At 33.8% G+C, this 23,150-nt stretch overlaps 3 protein-coding genes across 4 annotated transcripts; all 3 read left to right on the forward strand.

The window, feature by feature from the left end:
* The first annotated feature begins 293 nt into the window (after positions 1 to 293).
* On the forward strand, positions 294 to 6,809 carry LOC110687358 (vacuolar protein sorting-associated protein 20 homolog 2-like). Its single transcript, XM_021864000.1, has 6 exons — positions 294 to 739; positions 3,015 to 3,167; positions 3,266 to 3,418; positions 4,418 to 4,501; positions 6,181 to 6,322; positions 6,510 to 6,809. The coding sequence occupies exons 1-6, from the start codon at positions 638 to 640 to the stop codon at positions 6,533 to 6,535; spliced, it is 660 nt and encodes a 219-aa protein (XP_021719692.1). The 5' UTR covers positions 294 to 637; the 3' UTR covers positions 6,536 to 6,809.
* A 1,307-nt stretch (positions 6,810 to 8,116) lies between these two features.
* Positions 8,117 to 14,855, forward strand: LOC110687359 (eukaryotic translation initiation factor 2 subunit beta-like). 2 transcript variants are annotated; one of them, XM_021864001.1, is made up of 10 exons: positions 8,117 to 8,255; positions 8,454 to 8,524; positions 10,323 to 10,431; positions 10,873 to 10,928; positions 11,009 to 11,063; positions 11,190 to 11,290; positions 12,134 to 12,279; positions 12,940 to 13,082; positions 13,458 to 13,543; positions 14,594 to 14,855. In XM_021864001.1, the coding sequence occupies exons 2-10, from the start codon at positions 8,477 to 8,479 to the stop codon at positions 14,669 to 14,671; spliced, it is 822 nt and encodes a 273-aa protein (XP_021719693.1). In that variant the 5' UTR covers positions 8,117 to 8,255; positions 8,454 to 8,476; the 3' UTR covers positions 14,672 to 14,855. The 2 variants fall into 2 exon arrangements, with proteins under 2 accessions (XP_021719693.1, XP_021719694.1); XM_021864002.1 differs by having other exon boundaries at positions 8,196 to 8,326; positions 14,594 to 14,811.
* Positions 14,856 to 16,044: 1,189 nt separating this feature from the next.
* On the forward strand, positions 16,045 to 17,452 carry LOC110687361 (glutathione S-transferase 2-like). The gene is made up of 2 exons (XM_021864003.1): positions 16,045 to 16,502; positions 16,697 to 17,452. Exons 1-2 carry the CDS (start codon positions 16,173 to 16,175, stop codon positions 17,048 to 17,050), a joined length of 684 nt encoding a protein of 227 aa, XP_021719695.1. The 5' UTR covers positions 16,045 to 16,172; the 3' UTR covers positions 17,051 to 17,452.
* Positions 17,453 to 23,150: the final 5,698 nt, after the last annotated feature.

Here is a 23,150-nt window from a genome sequence, read left to right on the forward strand (position 1 = left end):
CACAAAGATTATTAGATAAATATATATTTAGTAAAATATTTTATTTGAAAAATTACAAACCGTGCATCGCACGGGCTTCATCTAGTACAATTATTATAAAGATAATATATAAAATTATGAATAATATTATTATATTTGTATTATAGAAATATTTCAATAATAAAAGATTTTTGCTAAAAAGAAAAGGAGTTTTAAAGAGAAAAACAGCATCAAGAACTGGCACGTGTTATTCCTTTTTGTTTGTTTTAGTATTATATTATGTTATATTATTGATAGTAACCAAACTGACACCTGAATCAACCATTTATACCACTTGTAAAGTTTAGCGAAAATAAGCCGAGGTGATGAAGAGAATGACGAAAAAGTAACAAGTGATTAGGAAATCGAGCTTAGAATACTCGGCGGTCTTGCCCCTCTTCTTTCCTCCCGCAACCCCTCTCTCTCCTCGTGCCTGTCATCGACCACCGCACCACCACCACCTCCGCCACGGCCGTGCCGTGTAACAGTTGCTGATTAAATTGCGAACCAGCGAGATTAAATTGAGAAATTATTGGAGGGATTGGAGTGGGAAGCTTTTGTTTTCAGCTTGTTGATAATTTTCTAACAAATTAAATTGGTGGGTATTTAATTTGTTGAAATGGGTAATATTTTTGTGAAAAAACCCAAGATCACTGAGGTTGATCGTGCAATTCTCTCTCTTAAAACACAGAGACGCAAGCTTGGTCAATATCAGCAACAGGTAATTAATTCCTTGCTTTTTCCCCCCTTTTTTGAATTTTGTTTTCTGGGTTAATGTCAAAATGCTGGATTATGTTGAGAATTGTTTTAGTTTAATGTTGATCTGATTCTCTTTGATTTTGATTATATATTTGGTTTTATAGTATGTATAGAAAAAGAAAAGAATAATGCACAAATTTTATTAGCTAGACTGGTGAAGATTAGTTTTGATTTAATGGGGTGTTGATTAGCTCAATTAGCTATATTGTCTTCAATTAGGTTATGCATTGTGCTGCTTGGGGATGAAAGTCTGTTCGAGTTTGGGGTTTGGAGGGTATGGAAAGGATTTTTTGCTTAAGTAGAAGCTTTCTGTTGTCTGAAGTTAGTATAAAACATGGTTGATTTTTTCTTTAAAAAAAAAATAAAAAAAAAATGGTTGATTTTATCACTGATGGGGTGAGGTTTAAACTTTTAATGCAAAGGAGTTCAATTACAACTATTTGAGGGTTTAATTATTAGCCTATGGTGGGAACTAAGCCCAATATGCTGGAATTCTGTTGTGGTTGCTTGTTGTATAGGGTTCCAAAATCTTTGACTTGAATTGGGTATATCTATGTTTATAATAGTTATGCCATTTGCTATATTCGTTTCATATATTTGATTGATTAGGTGATATGGACGGATGGATGATTCTAATGAGCAAGCTGGCTATTGTAATTCGTTGTGTATTAGAATAGGGTTGTGGGTGGAGTGATTAAAGTGTTTCCAAACAAACTTACTTCAGAGAAGGGTATTGATACATTCTTGTTAGAATGCCTGCTTTGGAAGAGGCATTGAAGGCGATGACATAATATAAGTTATATAACTATGCATCACCAATTCAGATAGAGGATTAATTTTAGAAGGTTGGCTGGTACAAGCAACTGAATCAATGGCTTATAGTTTCAATACCTGTTGAACTAGCAAAATATATTTGGGAAGAAAGTATATGTTTTACTTATTTCACTTTTATGTTATTGTTGGGCATTGTATGTGATCCAGGGTGACTTTGTTATAGTCATAAACTCATAATGCTAATTGCTACTTGTATTTGAATTGATTGATAAAATGTATCTAAATTGTGGAAATGATAGAATCCACAGTATACTGATCAGATGCAATGACACCTAGAGATGCTCAGTGAAAGGAGTCATATTATTATTATGGTGGTTGGAGTCAAAATCTGATGAATTTTCTAACTGATTTCTAGGTATGTATAAATTATGCATTAGAAACTGGCTTTGGTGTCTGTTTGAATTGACATTTCCCATTTGTCTAGCAGTAGCTGTTGAAAGTTCAGCATTGTGATTTGGCTAGCTAATCTTCTTGAAGCTTCAGGGGAACAAAAAACATTTAGCTGAGAAAATCTGCTTCTTGCAGCTTCAGCTTGAATCTTGTTCTTTTTCTGCTTTTTGGGAAGAGAGTGGGTTTTTTTTTTTTTTTTTTTTTTTTTGGGGGGGGGGGGGGGGGGGAGGGGGAGGGGGGTGTGGGTGGGTGGTAATCTACTCCATTTAAGTCTTTGAAGACAATGAAAGCATAAATTGCTGTAACATCGACTCTTCTTCAATGAGGAATCTTCTAGTGGGGTGAGTTTGGACTTTGGGGTTTATACATATGAGAGTAAGGAGCTTGTTCTGGTGAATGAGTTTGTTTAGGGATCTTAATTATTGTGTGTGCTATGTAACAATGTGTTTTGCTATATCATGTCTGATAAAAATTTTCTAATGTGTGTCAAATTAAAGAAGAAATAATTGGATATACCTGTATTAGGTTAGAGTGTTAGACACAAGTATACAATTTTGCAAATCTGAAAAATTTTATTGCTTGAACAGATAATACTTAAAAGGGATGGTTTATTGAAGTTTCATGGGTTGTAAATGAGATAATATAAGGGGTTCAATAACTCCAATCACATTGCCAATACAGATCTAGATTTTAGTTACTCCCTCTGTTTTTTAATATTTGCATCACTTGTCTCTGTGTGGGGTTTTAGATTAGATTCGCGATTTTTGTTGTTTGATCCATCTGTATAAGTTGATTTCTTTTTATTGCCTTTCTGAGTATATGCAGATACTCTTCAACTGTAGAGGTAATATTATCTGGGTTGGGTTTAAATTGTATATTTTTCTTTGGTGACCCACTGGATAAATCTTCATAGTTTTGTACATATTCACTTTACATTTTTGTTGCTTGCTCATCATGTCCAGCTATAGCACTTCTTCATATCTTTTTGTTGCTTTTTTCCCCCCTCTTTTCAGCTTGAAGCTGTCATCGAAGCTGAAAAACAAGCCGCACGGGACTTGATCCGTGAAAAGAAAAAAGATAGAGCCTTACTTGCGTTGAAGAAGAAGAAGGTGCAGGAAGAGTTGCTGCAGAAAGTTGATGCTTGGCTTATTAATGTTGAGCAGCAAGTAAGAATTTCAACCATTATGACCCTCCAGCTTTTGATGCCATTTTAAATTACCTTATTCTTCCCGAGTCATTAGTCTTACAATTTTATTTGATTTAGTTGGCAGATATAGAATTATCCAGCAAGCAAAAGGCTGTCTTTGAGAGCTTGCAAGCGGGAAACAATGCAATGAAAGCAATTCAAAGTGAACTTAACCTGGATGATGTTCAGAAGTTGATGGATGACACTGAAGAAGCAAGAGCCTATCAAGATGTATGCTTCTCTTTATTCATATTCTGAAAACTATAGTTTTCTTGCTGATTTGACTGTCACATTTTGTTTCTTCTTTTTCCCAAAGGCTTTGGAGTTAGGGTACATTTAAAGTTAGAATGAAGAAATTAATAAGTCCTGCAAATTAAAAAGAAAAAATAAAAATTCAAGTTTTAATAACAATAAATAAGAAGTAAACTTGCAAGTCTTGACCTTAGTCTTGATGGCCATAGTAGACTCCCATAGTCCCATGTCCAATCAATGCTCACTGTCCTTTCTCAGAGGTTGTCATTCATCTTTTCACGTTGTAATGCCATGATGTCAGGACCAGATATTTGGTATTTACATATTAACAGCATGAAGCATTTTGATAGGAGCAGTTGCATTCTCAATTTTCAGCCCTTAGTTATCAGTTATCAAGCTCAGCTGTTAATATGTAATTGTGTTCTTAGACCCTGGGATACCCGGGTCTCCTTGAAATTGACTCTCCTTCATTAAGAAGTTGCAGTTAGTCATTACTCATTAGAAAGTGTCTCGGGATCAAGTTGGATCACTTGATTCCTGAGTGTGTCCTTTAGAATGATCAGCACTCTGCTATTACCAAAGGCAGTGCTTAGAACAAGAATACTACTTCTAGCTTCATATTTGTGCTTGGTAATGACATGTTTGGACAATATACATGGTAGACTTGACAGATTTGATGCTGTCAATATAATAAATTAATAAGAAGCACAAGTCACGGGGATAACTCTTTACAGGTGCATGATAGAGTCATAGACAGAAGGTGGCTTTGTAAAACTAATTACGGTTGGCTATAACTAATGGCTACCTAAGCACTATAATTTTCCAGTCATGTCTGTTCAGAATTGCTTGTATGCGATTGGCTATAGCTGTACACGGTGCATGTTATGTGTACCAGTGGGCATTTCTTGTTTGAATTACAATTTTTTTTTTCAACTTTTTTGGGAAACTAATAATCTTTCATTTGGTATCTGTCTCTAGGAAATACATGCTATACTGGGAGAGAAATTATCTGCTGATGATGAGGAAGAAGTATTAGCAGAATTTGACAATCTAGAAGCAATGGTATGTTTATTTTTTGAGATACTTGTCCTTATCTATGCTGTGTCTAGTATCAAGCGCTTGATGAGCTGATTGAGACTGCATATTAATATCTATCTATGGATTTTTAGATGAAATCAGTCTGTAATCATCAGGAAGGAACTTAAATGAGATTATGTTCATAATATAAAAGTACACATAATATAAGCCTCGGGCAATTCTGTAATGAATTGAAGGAAGCATCCTTAAGTTTCCCAGTGCCCTTTAAGATCACATGTGATACAGATCCTAAGCCTGATTGGCTCAGGAAATCGTAACCCCTTCCACAAACAGTATAAGATATTTGATTATGTGAAGGAAAGTTTCCCTAGTTGAACAGTATTCTGAGGGGAGAAGGCTCCCACATCTTCCTCAAAACTTCTTAGAGACCATATTTATTCACCCCTTGTAGCTATTACTTATGGCTTGTTTTATCATGATGTGCTGAACTCCATCTTCTGGCTCCCATAAGCATATTTTTGTCCACATCAAGTAGGTCCAAAGCATCATTTCTACATGATATAGAGATTTTTCAAAGAAGAAATTGTAGAGAAGATTTCAAATGCTTTATAGCAAGAGAAAACTTATAATTTATACATTGACAAGCTTTGTGGCATTATATAGTAAATAAAGTTTTGTTGTCATTATTTTTATGGGGAGTTGGGGGGTAGGGCCTAGGGGGCCACCCTCCCCCCCCCAAAAAAAAAAAAAAAAAAAAAAAAAAAAAGGTAACAACGCACACACAAATTAATAGTGATTTTGTCTTTGTTCTGCTGTATACCTCTGTAATCAGGTATAGCTTAACATATACACAGACATGTAGAGTTGTATTCTTTATGTGTATTTACTTTTACAAGTGCACATGTGAGGATGGACAGATGGATTTGATTCACATTGTTGTTGTGATTGTTGTACATTGTTGAAAGTTTTGTTGGAAGCCTTGTATATACTCTTACCTGATTCAATTATACTTTGTCCACAAACTATGAAAAATATACTTGTTGCATCAGATATTCTCTGAAACAGCTAGTTCAATGAGAAAAAAGGATAAGACTTTATGCAAGAAATGCTAATCTATATGCATAGTTTATGGGAAACAAAGATTGAGATGTTAACTCACTTGTTCATTCAGATATAGTGAGTTAACATCTCAATCTCTGTTCCCCATAAACTATGCATATGAACAGAGATTGAGATGTTAACTCACAAGATATGATAGTAGAATATCTAGTACACCATCCTAAGAATATATGCTCATATTTTGTATGAACTTGGTAGTTGGTAGTCATTAGGCATGGAAATAATTATGAACCTTGAACTTTGATCTTTTTAGATTAATTCATACCCTCTTTTTTTGTAAGATTAATTCATTCTTAAATATACAATTGAATACACACACCTGTGCACATGTGATACAGCAAGAAGTACAGACCTTATTAGAACTGACCAAAGATATGTAAACCTGTGTGAGAAGGGACCATGCCTATGTATTTGGAATATGCTTCATTTGTATGCAGCCCTACTAGAAAAGCTCTGATCTCAACTGCAGTCTTGAAGCCCTACTAGATATTCTACTATCATATCTTGTGGTTGCATATTACACTGTAGCATTTTGTATGTTCTTCGTAGTCTTATCTGATGGAGGTATGCTTTTGTTGGTGTAGCTTACTGTCCAAGATCTACCAGAAGTTCCCACTACAGTTCCTGAAGAGGAAGAGAAGTTGGATCTACCTGATGTTCCTACCAAGGCTCCTGTTGCTGATGATGTTGAGGAGGTTTCAGATAAAATTCCTGAGAAGAGAAAAGGTAGATATCCTTCCGTCTTCCACATTCTTCACTCTTTGTTTTTCCATTCTAAAATAGTGATGGCATTTTAGAAATTTTCTCAAAGAATTTCAAAATTTTTTTTTTCCTCCTCACCCTCTATTTATTTCAACTGTATATCCCCCATCTTTGTCAACAATACATTGATGCTTTGGCTCTTCTTTGGCAGTTATGGAAGAGCCATTGCCGGCATAGCCTGCCTACTTTGGAGCTGATTGTGGAGTGCGAGTTGATGACACAACTCTTCTCATTGTTTCAATAGAAGTCATGTTCAAAAGGCCTATATTTACACTCCATTAATTTTTTTTTTTCCTTTTCCGGTTATGTATAGTATTGCAGTTGTAAGGGGAAGAAATCGGCTGTTTGAATCTTCAATGTGTACAGATTTGCAACTGTTTATTCAAGTTACGATTTGTATTGGACATAATTTCTTGTTCAACTTCCAGTTTACTTGCTCTTGAATTCTTGATGATTGCTATTCGCCATTCCTAGCATATGTTTGTATAAGCCATATAGTTCTTGAGTAATGACTATTGACTAAATGCCCTTATTTAGGAAGCAATATGTCAATCTTGCCTATATTGGACTCACATGTCCAAATGTCCAATTTGTCAATCCTCCTTCAAGTTAGATTCAATTCAAAGAAAACTACTTAGCATTTAGAGGCCGTTTGGTTTGCATGTGGTAAATGGAATGGAATGAACACAGGGAATGAAAGATAACGGAATAGAACCCTTTACAAGTAGAATGTTGTTTGTTTTTTTTTTAAAAAAAAAAACAAAGAGAATTACCACCACCACCACACAACCCCCTCTTTCTTCACTTCTCCAACCACCACCCACCCTCGAAAACCCTCCTACTACAAGTAGAACTTGTATCTACCAAAGCTTGGTCAAGTAGTAAGGTTGATAGAAATAATTTATATACACCCGGTTGCAATATGTAATGTGCAACTAAAGGTATTTTCTGCTCATTTTAAAATCTTAAAATGAGTAAAAAAAATATCAGATTAGCAAAATACTACCCTTGTGTGCACCTACCTTTATATACACCCGGGTATATATAAAAAGTATTAAGTTTTACAACTTTGATGTTGGAGGTTCAATCCCCATTAAAGCCATTTTGAGGACAAGGATTTCCCTTATGCTCCCCCCCCCCCTAATAACCTAGGAGAAGTCTTGTTAAGAAGTAATTTAAATTTATGTTTACACTCACACATTATGTCTTATTATATATCCATCAATAATTAAAACTGATTAATAGTTTAATACACATTTGTTCACGATTGTTTATGCTTTATGGTGATGTATGTATTTCAATGTTTGGAAAAGAAATTTATATTTCCTATTATTATAGTTGGATACTTGCATATTTTCTCCGTTTCAAATTAGTTGATATGTTTTGACTTGTGACACTAACTACAAACTCTACTTAGCTCCCGTTCACTTCACCTTATTTTCACTGAAATGAAATTATTTTTGCTGCACTTAAATTATTTTTACTAAACTGAATTTAATTTTACTGAACTGTAATTATTTTTGTTGAACTAAAATTATTTTTACTGATTTTCTATTATATTTCTTCTTTAAAGTTGAATTGAACTTATTTTTGCTAACTGAAATTATTTTTACTTAATATTATTTTTTTAAGGTGAAATGAACAAGGACTTAAACATATTTTGATGATTTATACTCCGTAATTCATATACTATACGCGTATTCGAAAAAACAGTTATGTGATTTTTTTTTTTTTTTTTGGAAAGCTTAGAAAGTCTCCCCTTGACGCCTTAACCGTATTTTTCTACTTCAAAAAAAAAAAAAAAAAAAAAAAAAAGGTTATGAATTGAGAGTTAGCAACAAACAAAGCTCGCAACTTTGCAAAATAAGGGTTTTCAATTAAAGCCCTCTTTTCTCAGGTTCATACTTTTCTCCCTAACTAGCCGCCGATTCTTTCGATCTCATCTTCCCAATTTCTTTTTAATTTCTGGTTCAAGATTGAAACTTTTAATCTCTCTTTCAATTCCCAATTAGTTTTTGAAATTTTAATTGAAAAAATTAGATTTGATTTTACCAGCTATTTTTAATTCTAATCCCTTTTTATTTGATTTTTATAGGTTTTTAATTGATAGAAGAAATCATGGCTTCTGAAGACAACGTCACTGAATTAAAAGAAGAAATTCCTGATGTGGGTATTTCTTTTTATAATTTAGGGTTTTTTTTTCCTTCTTTTTTTTCGTTTAATTTTTCTGTAATTTTCAGCAATTGATTTCATTATCATTTACTGCTTATTTGTGTAGCTTGTTACAATTATAATTTACTCGTATTATTTTTTAAAAAAATTTGGGTAAATGTAATTGCAATTAGGTTTAGCCATTTACCCAAAATCTCGTATTTCTCTTATACATGGAATCTTGGAAAGATTATATTTTTATAACACTTAGGTATACACACACGCCAAATTCTTAATTCCAAAGATGGGGTTGGCTTGGTTGCGTGAACTAGAAATTATCTGAATGCTGATAGTGTTATTCACGGATATATAATTGATATGATGTTTTCAATTGATACAAATAGTAGTAGTTCATTACAGGGGTGATTAATTAGTAAGTAATGGGAGAGGCCTTTGAAATTCATAGAAAACGTGCTCGAGTGGCAATGAAAATCGAATAAAATTAAGTGGAAATCGCCATGCATGAAAAGCTATTGAGTGTTGAAAATCTTGCAGCCCCAGCTTGTGTAGAAGATGCTAATGTTGAGAATAAAATGGGGCCTTGGTTAGTAAGTTTTAAAGTCTATATGCAAGTTTTGAACTGGTTGTCAAATGCCTTATGTAGAAAAGACCTTCGAACACCTTTTCTTTGATTTATGGCTTTGTGTAGGCTATAGAGTGCTTTGATTGTCACAATAAAGAGGTCCAATTCCTGGTGATGTACCCTCTGTTGAAACTTCCTCTTTGACTGTTGACCTGTTGTAAAGAGATTTTAGGTATGCTCATTGGAGTGAATGACTTTTGGTGGAGCTTTGAATTATTACATGATCTAGTAGTATCCTGGCAACTCTGACCAAATAAATACAAGTCTTAAATTGGATAAACTCGCAATTTAAGTGATGCATCTTTGGTGGTCTTATTATTCTGGCTAATTTAGTGGCCTTCATTGTGCTGTGGAACATAATTCTATACTCTGCTTCCATCTCATAGTAGTTTGACCAAAAAAATATAATCAAGTGATGTGTCTTTGGAAGAGGAAGGCCAGAGGCTCAATGTGAACATATAAGGCTCAAAGAGCTATATGAATTAAAGCTTTCAGAATAATACCCTGATATGAAGTGTTTTAAGTATTAAGATACTCCAGGCTTGAGCACTTGCTGGAATGAAATAAATTAGGACATTGTACGGTCTTCAATATCTATTGAGTGTTCAGCTGCAATAGGCAAGTCAGCTCTGGTACGTGTCATAAAGTTAAGATTATTAACTAGTAAGTTTGTCAGCATCCTATACGCAAAATGTTACAGGAAAAAAAAGAAGCTTCCCTTCATTTTTTTTGGCAGTTTTCTGTATTGGTGTGAAGGAGTAAAAACACTTTTAGGAGAAGACTGGCATATATTCCTTGATCAAACTAGTCCAACTGATGCTGTTGGAGCCAGTAACAAATATCTCATCCACAGAGATAGCTGTAAAACTATTTATGCAAAGAATATGAATTTTGTCTTGAGGCTTGATTTTACTATTATGAAAACTTAGTGAGCTTTTAAATCTTCTCCTTTGGATCAATACCTTCTAGCCCTTATAGTTTCATCTCTGGTATTTTTATCGGTAGGAGCTGAGGCTTTTCATATGGAGATTAGAGAGAGATAGTCTCATTTCAGTTACCGTTGTTAATTTGGTTGGAATTTCAATTTCCTAACTTTTTCTAAAGCCAGTATCGAGTTTCATATATTGTCTACTTTGTTGACAACATATCTTTATGCTTTTCTTCATCCAGATAGTACCATTTGATCCCACTAAGAAAAAGAAGAAGAAAAAGGTTGTCATTCAAGATCCTGCTGATGAACCTCTGGATAAATTGGCTGAGAAAACAGAAAACTTGTCAGGTATGTGTCTGCCTCTCTTGTGACAGTTGTGTAAGATGCTGAACACTTGTCTTTTTCATTTTGCATTTGGATTGGTATAGCTTAAGTGTTCTTGAAATTATGATTTAAAATTGTACTATATTGGATCATCATTTTGCAATGAACTTTAATAATGTGGAATGACAAGCATTTGAGTATTTTTCAACTCCTTCCTTCCTATGGTGAACTTCACACTTTGTTTTTTTGGGTTTTTCCAAGTTAAACTGCACACTTTTTTTCCCTTTCCTTTTGACTGTATTTTTAATTTCCATGCTGAACTCAGATTTAAATTGCATAATGGGACAGAGGGAGTAATAAGATGAAACACTATTTTGTGATTTAGGGTATAGGTGATGAAGTTGTCTACTGTTATTCACTATTTGAGAGATGTTCACCTCTGATATTTCTGCTCCTTCTCTGCAGTATCTGATGGAGTTGAAAATTCCTTTGCTGGCTTGAAGAAAAAGAAGAAGAAGCCTGTAAGAAGGGGGAAGATTTACATTACATTAGGAATATCTTATTTATTGAATAACTTTTGATGAAGAGATTCTGTTTGCAGGTCGAAAGTAATCTTTCAGGCGATGATACTGCTGACTTTGGGGAAGAGAAAGATGGTAGGATTTTGTATTTCTATTCGTCACCAAATATGTAGAGAAGAGCTGTTTACATAAGATTACCATTCTTGTCAACTATATTAGGGAGCCTTTAGTAAATTATGCCTGACGTGGCTTTTGACTCAGATAACATTGAAGAAGATGAAGAGGGAGAGGGGATAGTTTTGCAAGGAGAACAAACGCTATATCCTTGGGAAGGAAGTGACAGAGATTATACATATGAGGAGGTCTGTTTCATACATTGTCTCTCTTGTTTGCAAACCAAAATGCTAAAATTGCCATTTCTGTCATTGCCTTATAACTTGTATAATATCATTTTTCTTATATGCCATTAGATGTTGGATTCCTCTCAGTAGTTGTAATGTCTCAAATGTTGAATAAAATTTGTTATTAGAGGATCTTATTGAGATGTTTCTTTGCCTAAAAGCAGCATTTATTGTCTACACTTTCCTTTTATTTTCTGGATAATTTTGAGGTTTATATACTGCCTCCCTCACCCGGGGAAATTGACAAGAAAAAGAAAATGCTTTTCCACCATCCCTTCATCTCTGTATTAGTGGAAAAGCCCTGCGCTTCAGAAAAGATTGACATTATATATGCAACTTATGTCACAAGAAAATGTGTAAAATACTCTGTTTACTAGTTGTTATCCACTAGCTTTTACAATTAATGTCCTGGGGTAACGTGTTTACAACTTTGTAATTGCAATACATGAACTAATACAATCATTAGGGTCAAACAAAAATAGAAAGTTAGAAACTAAGACAATTACTGTGGGATTAGAGTAGTACTTATTTATCATTTACCATGGTATCTTTGTGAATTGTAATACTGTTGGTTTTGAATATCCACGGCACATGATTACCTCAACAGTAAAGCTTGGACCTTTCTGACATTGTTCTTATCCATGTCATGGGGACATCTTCTGTGGCATATTGCTTTCCTTGCCTACTGTGTATGAGATGGATCTTCATATTGAGAATGCAGAATATTGTTTTCCCTTTGATGTGATTGCTGTTGGTTGTTAGGCACTGCTGTATATTGTGTTAAATCTTATCTATAATCTGCAGCTTCTTGGAAGGGTGTTCAACATCCTTCGTGAGAACAACCCAGAACTTGCTGGAGACAGGCGTCGAACCGTTATGAGACCTCCCCAAGTGTTGCGTGAAGGCACAAAAAAGACAGTTTTTGTTAACTTTATGGATCTTTGCAAGACGTATGTATAACTTCTTCTAATCTCTAAACTATCTAAAGTTCTTAGCTCTTTGGTTTTCCTTTATTATTAGCTTTATTTTCTTTGAAAGGATACCTTTTCTTGTTTTATTTTTTTATCGCCTGTGGAAGGGAGGGATAAGGTAAAAATGACCTCAAGCTCTGGTGGTTGGATTGAGCGAGTAAGGGAGCAATAGGGAGCTGAGGCTGGATAAAATAAATGGATTGAGGCTGGACTCATTTTGGTTCAACTTTTTTTGGTTACAAGTTAACTTTAAATTTTGATTTGAATCTTATGTCTGATATACTTGAAAACACAATAAAGAAAATGAACACCCACTGAAGTTATACTGAGAAAAGTCGAAGGTTGACTAAGCCTATCCTAGGGTTGATCTGATCTGCTGTAGCTCTTGGCTTGCTAAGCTGTGGTATAAATGGGAATTTAGCTGAACACTAGGCAAAATAGAATACTTGCCTAATGGATCAATTTTCTACTACTGATATCAAAGTGTAATGCTAGGCAATGCCTTTATTAAGTATAAATGTGAGTTATATATGATGTGTTGCTCTTCATTTCTGTTTTTAATCTGGTTTAGCTCTTCTAAATTTCTATTTGTTAAAAGAGAAAGGTCTCTTATGTTAAACATTCTGTGTTGTTTTTCAGGATGCATAGGCAACCAGAACATGTTATGACCTTTTTACTAGCAGAAATGGGAACAAGTGGATCTCTTGATGGACAGCAGAGATTGGTGGTGAAAGGAAGATTTGCCCCAAAGAATTTTGAAGGAATATTGAGGAGATATGTCAGTAAGTACCTGCTTTCTATCATTGTCCTGAACTAAGTTGTTTAATGTTGTAACACGTGCTTTTTTGCTTTGCTCTATGCAACTCATCTGCCTATCCATGAATACTGATTTTATGCATTAGCAAGTCGTATGTTTATATAGTGCGTCATCCTTATATATAATTATATAGGCTTATCATGACTGACTAATTGCATGAATAGAAAATCTCTTTGATATGATGAACTTTATTGCAAAAGGCCTTGCATTATCTTGTGACTGCCGTGACTGGATATATTTAGCAGCCTAATTTTCATGACAAAAATACATAGTTCCCCAACCATGTTCTGCAGTGGTCTAAACAATCAGATCTAAAAGGCAGCATTTTATTATATTGCAGATGAGTATGTTATATGTAATGGGTGTAAGAGCTCAGATACCATATTGTCGAAGGAAAATCGACTCTTCTTCCTCAGATGTGAACAGGTTAGTCTTACATTGAAATTTGTTGCTTTCCTTTTGGTGTCCTTGTTCAGTTTTGACTTGGTCTATTGATATTCTTGTCTTTGTGCATGAGCAACTTATGTTTTTCTTAAGTGCTTTCTTGTTAAAGCTGTGTGAAAGGCCTATGATGACTAGTGGTATTTTTGAGCACTTGTCAATATGTGCCAATGAAAAAACTATTATCCGAGTTCTGAGGCCTCATCCCAGCTTTTGTGTTTTCTTGAAACCTTGCCATGGGTGTAGGTCCAGCTCTGCTGTGTAAGGATACTGATACGTTAGAGGTTTTTATACTTGTAAATATAAAACGCGCATTTCCATTCCCATGTATTTTATTAGAGCTTCAGTCACTGGTTTGAAAGAAACTTATTGCTCAATATCCCTCTCTATTTCCCCAGTTTACTGATCAGATTGAATCCTGATCCATGTGCGCACCTTTCTGTACTTGGATATTTGCCAAATACAACCTCTCATTGATTTTAGAAGTCTTTTAAGTACAGGGTTTTTTATATATACCTTTTAAAATAAAAATAGCCTACTAATGCTATGTGTGAAGCGCCTTTATGCTTTCCTCTTCTCTGTATAATTTGATCTGGAGAGAGAACGTTCAAGCTCTCTGATGGTTTACGATAATATTGAAAGAAACTTCTAAAAGCTTTCAACTGATGATTCACAAGATCTTTATGAAGAATTTCACCTCTCCTCCCAGTTGAACAAAAGGCTTGTTCCTTGCGTAGGCCAATGATTTAAAAATGTTTTGCCTACATTGTCTGACTTACAAGTCCATGATAATGAATATTCAGTTCTGAGGCCTTTTCCCTAGAAGTTTTTCTCACAAAACTCCAACTTTGTTCGTCTTATAAGTGATTTGCCATTTCCTTTAGTTATCTTGAAAATATATCCACATTGGATTCACTCATTACATATTCTGATATTCATCTCTGTTGGATGTCTACATTATCACGGATTGACTGATAGCTTGAACTTTTTCCCTCTAATGTGCTTTTACTAATTTGATTGATTTGTATTTTGCAGTGTGGTTCTGGACGGTCAGTTGCACCAATTAAAGCTGGATTCGTTGCCCGTGTTGGACGTAGGAATCAAGGATCTTAAGGAAACCAAAATCATTTTTCTTATATGTTTGCAATATAAATTTTGTTCCACCGGTTTTGAGAAAGAAGAAAATAGAACCCGGTAATTGTTGGATTTTAAGTAATTGGCTTCACAACAATAAAGATGATGTTTTGTTTCGGTTATAAGTGTAGTGAATTTTCTTTGCACCAGTTTCATGTGTTCAGCTTGATTTGCAATCACACTTCTTTTGTTAGAATCATAATTGTGTCATGTTAGAGTTCATGTCAGAGTGGGGCAAAATAACAATACATGTAAGACTAGGGTGCTAATTGAGTGAATTGATCACGAGCAAAGGGGTGCTTGACTCGACTCGAAAACTTTTTACATGTGTTTGACTCATGCTCGCTACTCGCTAAGCTTAATAAGACCTTGCTCGACTCGTGCTCATTAGAGTTTTGAACGAGTTAAGTAGTTCACGATATACTCGTTAAGGTTTTGGTCCTTTTAAAATATATTATAGGACATTTTTTTTGTTTACTTAATATAAGTTTTCTTTTTTATTAAATTGTTAATTAGACTTTTTGCAAGCCTTTTGTTCAACTAGCTTATCGAGTTGAGTCAAACTTTTTAAAACATGGCAACTTCTTTAAAAATTATGTGTTAATAAAAAAATGTTATCGAGTTGTTCACGAGCTTATCAAATTGAGTCAAAGCTTGCTCAACTTGTGCGCGTTAACGTATCAAGTCTAGCTGAATTCGAGTCCAGTCAATTCGAGTCTAGTGATGAGCTCCAAGTATATTACTAATATTCATTTGCTTGCAAATAGTTTTTATTGTATTGGAAAAAAAGATTATACAAATGATCGAGGTGGAGTAAATCCGAGTGTTTAATGCCTTTATGTCAATTTTATTTATTTTGTAGCAAGTCGGTGTCAATTCAATGAGTGATACAAGTTGGTGTTAATAACTTAATATTTACAACTTAATCTAAAGTTGTTATCAATGAGTGTAATTTTGCCATTATCAAAAGCTTATGGCATCATTCCATTAAATAATAAAAGTTGGTGTTAATAACTTAATATTTACAACTTAATCTAAAGTTGGTATCAATGAGTGTAATTTTGCCATTATCAAAAGCTTATGGCATCATTCCATTAAATAATACAATCACAACCTTAACGAAACAAAGGTGTGGTGGTTCGTTTTACATAGATTCGTTCTATGTTAAATAATTAAGTTGATAATATAGCTTATTCATTTTGACTAAAATTAGTGACATGGATTACGTAAGCTATTAGGTATGCAAAACCTAACCCCCTGGCTGCTGCGGCCTTCTATTATTGCCATTAATTAAATAAGGGAATTTTGTTAATTACTACCTAAAAAACAGAGGCTTTGTGAATTAACAAAATTTCCATTAAATAATTATGTAATAATAAAGACTAAATTTACACTATATATAGCATCAATTACTTTCATATCTTTACAATAATATTTCATACAAAATATAGAAACATACACACGTACGTACTATAATCAAATGGCAAGTTTCATTGAAGAAGCCGAGCAGAAGCCAAAGAAGATTCAGCTGTACTCATGGTGGAGGAGTTCAGCCTCGGCAAGGGTTCGAATCGCTCTTAACTTGAAGGGGATCGAATTCGATTACAAAGAGGTGAATATACTCAAAGGAGATCAATTTAAACCCGAGTTTGTGAAGATGAGTCCTCGAAGTTTTGTGCCTGTTTTAGTTGATGGTGATTCAGTCATCTTTGAGTCCTCTGCTATAATAATGTATTTGGAAGAGAAGTATCCCCAACCCTCTTTGTTGCCTCCACCAAATGATCTTCCAAAAAGAGTTCTCAATTATCAGGTCAATTATTCTTTTTTATTTTCTTAATTTCTAAATTTATATCTTTCGATGATGCACACACGTATACATATTTTGTTGAGAGGTGACTTTTATGTTATGTTACGTTAAAGCTTGACTTGTTACATGATAAATGTCATAATTACCATACTAACACGTAATTAATGTTTGTACGTACGGAAATGATAAAATAACAGGTTGCAAACTTGGTAGCCTCAAGTATACAACCGTTTGTAAATATACAAGTGCAAAAATATATTGAAGACAGATTTGGGTCAAATGAGAAGAAGGGTTTGGCTAAACATCAATATAAAATAGGGTTTGCAGCATTGGAGAAGTTGTTAGAACAACATGCTACCAAATATGCTACTGGTGATCAAGTTTCACTTGCGGATGTGTATTTGGCACCGGAGATAGATTGTGCAATCAAGTTATTCGACATCGATATGAACGGCTTTCCATTGCTGAAGAGGTTGTATGATTCGTGCTATCAACTAAGCACGTTTCGAGACACTGTTATTGAAGCGCAACCTGATGCTCCAGATGAATGAATAATGAATGATACATATAATCTGTTAAAGAATAAAATGATTAATTAAGCTTCCTCTGTTATTTATATTACCTGGTTTAAATAAAAAAAGTTGATCAATGTAATAAATTAAGCTTTTTCTGGGTATTGTAGAGACTAGTGAGTGTGGAATGTGGATACATTCATGAGTGTTGAGGTAAGGAGTAATATGTAAGGTGATGAATAAATAAATAATTGGGTACTAAATGGTTGTGGATATGGAAATTGGGTAATAAATAATTGAATATTGTATTCTGTGTTATTTGCAAATTCTTAGCTATATGCTTGTGCAGCTAAACTAGGTATAACAGCCACATATATGAACATATAGTAGTTATAGTAGTTCAAATATATATATGAACATACATTTTTTCCCCCTTCCTTATATCTTAACTCTCCCTTTTTTTCTTTCTTACCTCTATTAATTTTCTTTCTCCTCTGTATCAATTTGAAATTTTCTCTCTCTCTCTCTTTTTTTTTTCCTTATAAGTTAGTTTTCTTTCTTACCTCACTTTTCTTCAACCTTTAAACTTCATTGTCCTTCTACTTTGGATATTCTCCGATTCGTCACCATTGTAGCATCCTCCATTGTCATTATCTTCATCGTGATTGGAATCTTGAAGTAATTTTGAACCTTTTTTCATTTTTTTTTTGGTTTATAAATATGTGAATGTCATAAAATAAAATGGTTAATTTCTATCAAGTTTGCATTTGTAATTCCTAATTACCATGTTATAGATCGATAATTATTGTCTCTATGATGAACCAAAATTAGATTTGAGGTGGTAATTCAAATTTTCAGTTAAAATAATTACGATCGAACTTGTGTATAATATATGTAAAAAAAAAAAAAATTAACACGTAGTAATTTAAACTTGAACATTTAGTACACTAAAATGAACATTTAGTACTTATAAAATGAACATATTTTAACGATTTATTTTATCTTTATTTTTCGTTAATAATTATATACAATGAATTTGAACCTATATGAATATATGAAAATCATGTTCATTTTTAATATACTTAATGTTCATAATTTTTTTTGACGTGTTCATTTTTTTTACGTGTTTATTTTTGTGTACTAAATGTTCATATTATTTAATGTGTTCATATATTTTTATGAAATGTTTACATATATTTTTATGAAATGCTCATTATATTAGGTATGGTCCAACTATTCTATAATTTTATGATAAATGTTCATTTTTAATGTACTAATTGTTTTTTTTTTTTTTTTTACATGTTCACGTTTTATTACTAAATGTTCATTTTTTTATGGGTTTATATTTATTACTAAATGTTCATAATTATTTTTACTAAGTGTTCATAATTTTTTTTTTTACTACATGTTCATTTAATTATGAAGGTCATGGCCCAGCAATTTTATGATTTTATGATAATCATGTTCATTTTTTATATTAAATAATCATTTTTTTTTAATGTGTTCACTTTTTAGTACTAAATGTTCACTTTTTTTTACCTGTTCATTTATTATTACTGAATGTTTTTTTTTTTTTTTTACGTGTTCATATTTTTTTTTAATAAATGTTCATTTTATAGGGCGTGGTACAGCTATTTTAGCTGAACCAGGATGCATCTAAGACTTATTGCTAATTATTTGTATTTATCTTTAAACATTGGGCTTCTTATTTTGGGGCCTTGAGCAGCAACTCCGATTGCCCTGGCCCAAATACGGCCCGTTCTAGACGGCCAGTAAGCTTTCTTTACACCAATTTCACGTGTTCAGCTTGAATTGCAATAATTTCATTTTTTATTTTTTTTTTTGTTTTTATTGGAATCATAAAAGTGTCATGATATAAATTTCATATTAAGTAGGGTAGAATAACTGAATAACAATACATGTAATGTAATAATTGTGATTTTTATTTTTTTTCCTATTTTGGGGAAATTTTAGTGGTGTAAAATATCACACGATACCAATGAATTTAATTGTCAGTTTAATTAATATAAAGGAGATATATCTTGTCACTTTAGCAATCAATCAAACCATTAGGACTTCTTTAGACATAGAGAGGCTATGGTGTGCTTGTGTCCCATTTAAGTTTAAGGCCCAAATTGATATTCCATTTTCACCAAACATGGATAATGCATTATTGCATTGTATAATAGTTATGGCATGATTATTAAGAACGAAAGTGAGAATTATTTCAGTTATGACAATCATCAATGATGATGATGAGGAACAAGAGATAGACAATACATTGGTTAATTACAAGTATTAGTTCGTACTTAAAGCTGAAGATTAGTTAATACTCACCTCACTGTATAAGTATAAGTGGTGCGATCGTCACATAAAACGTCTTCTTTATGTTGAGATAATTAAAAAAAAAAAATATATCAAATAAAACAACCTTTGTTTAGAGAGTATTTAAATTTTGGAGCATAGCATAGCCGAATGAAATTTGTTTTTATATTTTCAAATTTGTCTTATTAGTTTAAGCTCAATCAAAGTTGTACTATGTAGTAAGTACAACAACAACAACTAACAATGCTTTCAAAAAAAAAAAAAAAAAAACAAAACAAAAAACTACTTAATTTATTTGGCTTTTATCTAATCCCTGTTCCAAAGGATTTTTTTTTTTTTTTTTTTTTTTTTCACTAGCTATTAAGACAGTACAATTATTACAAACAAAGACTAACTCTCAAAAACCAATAAACAAAAGAAATCAACAAAGGCTTGCAAAGTTGCAATCAATCAACTCACTATCTTTAACTTGATTAATTTATCTGTATAAAGTCTAGAAAAGCTTAAACAAAACATATTCTAAAATTGATAGGCTCAAGGCATATCATAAAAGGTTACATATATAATAGACTAAAGAATAAAAGTCACATAAAAATATAATTATGAAATACTTTCTAACATAAGACCAAAATATTTTGATAGGTTTATGAAATTATGTGGTCCAATATAATATTATGAAGATATGCAATACGTTATTAAAAAGGACAAAGTCAGCAAAAATTACATACAATTACAACAAAACGTTAACTTTGCCGTAACTCATCGTGTTGAACATCAACCCAAAACTGACATTTGTTATAGCTCTTCAAAACATGAACTACGAGTACTAATTTAATACTCTATTACTATCTGGGAAATTTCCCCTAATTCAGATGAAACGAGTTAGTATTTTATACTCATGGAGTACTATGGATCTTGGTACTCTATACCCAATATACTTGAGTTATTTTGTCTAAATTTTATGTTATTTTGCTTAAATCTTGTGTTATTTTGTTAAAACAATATGTTATTTACTTATTTAATTCAAACTCAACTCGTGCTATTTTACATAAAATAACATGTAGTTATTTAAAAATAACATATATGTAAATTGAAATAATAAGAAGTTCACGTCAAAATAACATTAGCAGCGTTGAGTTTTAGGGCATCGTGAAGAGAATCAAACACTTCAGGAGGTACTAAATTTCTGGACATTAACACATTTGATCCCTTAAATGGCTTTGAATCCATTGATTTATAGGAAACCCTTGGGAAACCCAGAAAATTGAAAGAAGTAAAGAGGAGAGAAAAAGTGTATTTGATTTTGAATTGGAGTAGCCGAGAGGAAGAGACAGAGTGAGTGTGAGAGGTTGATTTATGGGAAACCTAGAAAATTGGAAGAAGAAAAGAGGAGAGAGAAAGTGTGTTTTTTGAGTTGGAGTAGCTGAGAGGAAGAGAGAGAGTGAGTGTAGGAGGAAGATGACTGAGAAAAAGGGCGATGAATTTCTAATCAAAGTAGAGTAACGCTTTGTTTGGATAGCAAGTAGGAAGGAAAGGAAGGGGAGGGAAATAGGAGAAAGGGAAGGGGAAAGAAAGGGAGGGGGAGGTGAACTCCATTTTCCCTCCAAATCTCTCCAAATTCGAAGGGATTATGCTTATTAAAGAGAGAGGAAAAATGGATCCCTCCATCTCCTTTCCCTTCCTCCCCTCAATCTTTTACCCAAATAAGAGAGTTTGTGCCCCTCCCTTTCTCTTCCCTTCTTTTCCTTCCATTTCCTTCTCTTCTATTTTACTGTTTTAGTTGCAAGTTGTACATTTTTGTTAGTTCATAGAATAAGTTTCATAGAATAGGTTGGTGGGTTCAGTTCGGTGGGTTCGTGGGTGGTAGGTTCAGATCAGTGGTTGCTAGATTCGGTGGGTGCTTGGTTCAGATCAGTGGGTGCTGGGTTTAGATAGGTGTTGGGTTCAGATCGGTGGTTGCTGGGTTCGGCGGTGCTAGGTTTGGTGGGTGTTGGGTCGTCGTCGGTGGTTGCTGTCTTACTTGGTTCGTCGGTGTTGGGTTCATTGGTTGCTGGGTTCGGCGGTGTTGGGTTCGGTGGTTGATGAGTTCGTCGATGTTGGGTTTGCTGGTCGCTGGGTTCGTCGGTGTTGGGTTCGGTGGTTGCTGGGTTCGTCAATGCTAGGTTCGCTGGGTACTAGGGTCGTCGGTGCTGGGTTTACTGGGTTCGGTGGTGGGTGGTTTCTTTGCAGCTAGGTGGTGCCGGTGGTGTTATTTAATTTAATTTTGGTTGTTTTTTTTTTATTATTGGGGAGGGGGGGGGAGGGGGTTGGATTACTACTTAAATATATACCCTTATGTTTTAATAATCATGCTTAAGATCTTTTGCAAGGGAGTCCGCAAAACACTAGTTTGTGGCGAGTAATAAGAATCGGAGGTAGTATATATTTTTGTAATGTCAGGCAAGATGTTAAGGATGATATCATTAGTAGCTTAGGGTTTGTTGAGGGTATGCTTCCTTTTAGATACCTAGGAGTGAATGTGAGTGCTAATAAAAAGTTGGGTAAGGAAAAGTCTTATTGACAAAATCACTGGAAAAATTAAGACTTGGGGTTGTAGAAGCTGTCTTATGGTGGAAGAGCTACCCTGCTTAACTCTATTCTCGTGTCTATGCATGTGTATCGGGCTTTTATTTTTATTTTGCCCATAACAGTGCTAGATGGGGTTGTGGCTGCTATCTGCAGGAACTATCTGTGGGATGGTAAACTTGTATATTCTAGGTTTCCCTCTATAGCATGTGATTATGTTTGCATAAGCAAGAAGCAAGGTGGCTTAGGCTTGCATGATATTCATGTCTAGAATATTGCAATTGTGGGCGAGCTTATTTGGAACATTGCTCAGAAGAAAGATATGCTTTGGCTAAGATGGGTCAATAGTCTGTACTTGAAGAATAAAAACAGGAGAAAATATAAGTGCCCTCCTACTTACAGTTGGAATTGGAAGCAGATTTGGTGGGTTAAGGATAAGCTAAAAGTTGGTTATAGGAATAATGCTTGGATTACTGATCCTAAGGGGTGTTCTCTATAGCTAGTGGTTACAAATGGCTGAAGCATGACTCAAATGATGTTGCTTTAGAGTAATTGGGTCTGGAACAGATTCAATATCCCTAAGCACAGGTTTTGCTGGCTGGTTATGTGGAGAAGATTTAAAGTCAAAGATTAGTTAACTAAACTGGGAATTATCAATGATAATTATCTTTACCCTCTTTGCAATCTGATGCCTGAGACTGTATGTGGATCATATATTCTTTGAGTGTCAGTATAGTAGAAGGTGTCTTCAGAATGCCATTAAGGTACAGCTTAACTCGGATAGTATTGAAGACTGCAATGCAAAGCTGGAGCAGTTTATAGGAAGATTTAAGAGAAGGGTGGTGCAGAGCTATTTTGCTAGGCTTATCTACTGTATTTGGAAGCAGAGGAACAAGGTAGTGTGGGAGAAATGCTTGAGAAGACCTAAAGCTATGATAAGAGATCTGAAGTTTGAAGTTTTTCAAAGAATTAGCTTTGTAATGCCTGTTAAGACTAGTATAAACCATTGTAATTGGTTTAGGAGTGTGCTTTGTTGACTAGGGGTGTTTCCCTGGTCTTGGGATGTAGGTTGAGGCTGTTATGTTCAGTTCTTCTTGCTGCAAAACTGTTGTATTGGTGATTAAGTGTTAATAATATTCTTTTTATTTTTTCAAAAAAACAAAAAGTTCACTTCAAAAAAAAAAAAGTTTTGATAAGGGTTACTCAAGTTCAAATTACAACTAAAATAATAAGATCTAATAAGTTCAGC

The sequence above is a fragment of the Chenopodium quinoa genome, unplaced genomic scaffold (assembly GCF_001683475.1).
Source record: "Chenopodium quinoa cultivar QQ74 unplaced genomic scaffold, ASM168347v1, whole genome shotgun sequence".
Classification (NCBI taxonomy): Eukaryota; Viridiplantae; Streptophyta; class Magnoliopsida; order Caryophyllales; family Amaranthaceae; genus Chenopodium; species Chenopodium quinoa.

Coding starts and splice junctions, on each gene's coding strand:
- LOC110687358 (XM_021864000.1), top strand. CDS start 638: ATGGGTAATATTTTTGTGAAAAAACCCAAGATCACTGAGGTTGATCGT. Junction 3,419..4,417: donor AAGCAAGAGCCTATCAAGAT/GTATGCTTCTCT, acceptor ATCTGTCTCTAG/GAAATACATGCTATACTGGG. Junction 6,323..6,509: donor AATTCCTGAGAAGAGAAAAG/GTAGATATCCTT, acceptor CTTCTTTGGCAG/TTATGGAAGAGCCATTGCCG.
- LOC110687359 (XM_021864001.1), top strand. CDS start 8,477: ATGGCTTCTGAAGACAACGTCACTGAATTAAAAGAAGAAATTCCTGAT. Junction 10,929..11,008: donor AGAAAAAGAAGAAGAAGCCT/GTAAGAAGGGGG, acceptor TTCTGTTTGCAG/GTCGAAAGTAATCTTTCAGG. Junction 13,083..13,457: donor AATATTGAGGAGATATGTCA/GTAAGTACCTGC, acceptor ATTATATTGCAG/ATGAGTATGTTATATGTAAT.
- LOC110687361 (XM_021864003.1), top strand. CDS start 16,173: ATGGCAAGTTTCATTGAAGAAGCCGAGCAGAAGCCAAAGAAGATTCAG. Junction 16,503..16,696: donor AAAGAGTTCTCAATTATCAG/GTCAATTATTCT, acceptor ATAAAATAACAG/GTTGCAAACTTGGTAGCCTC.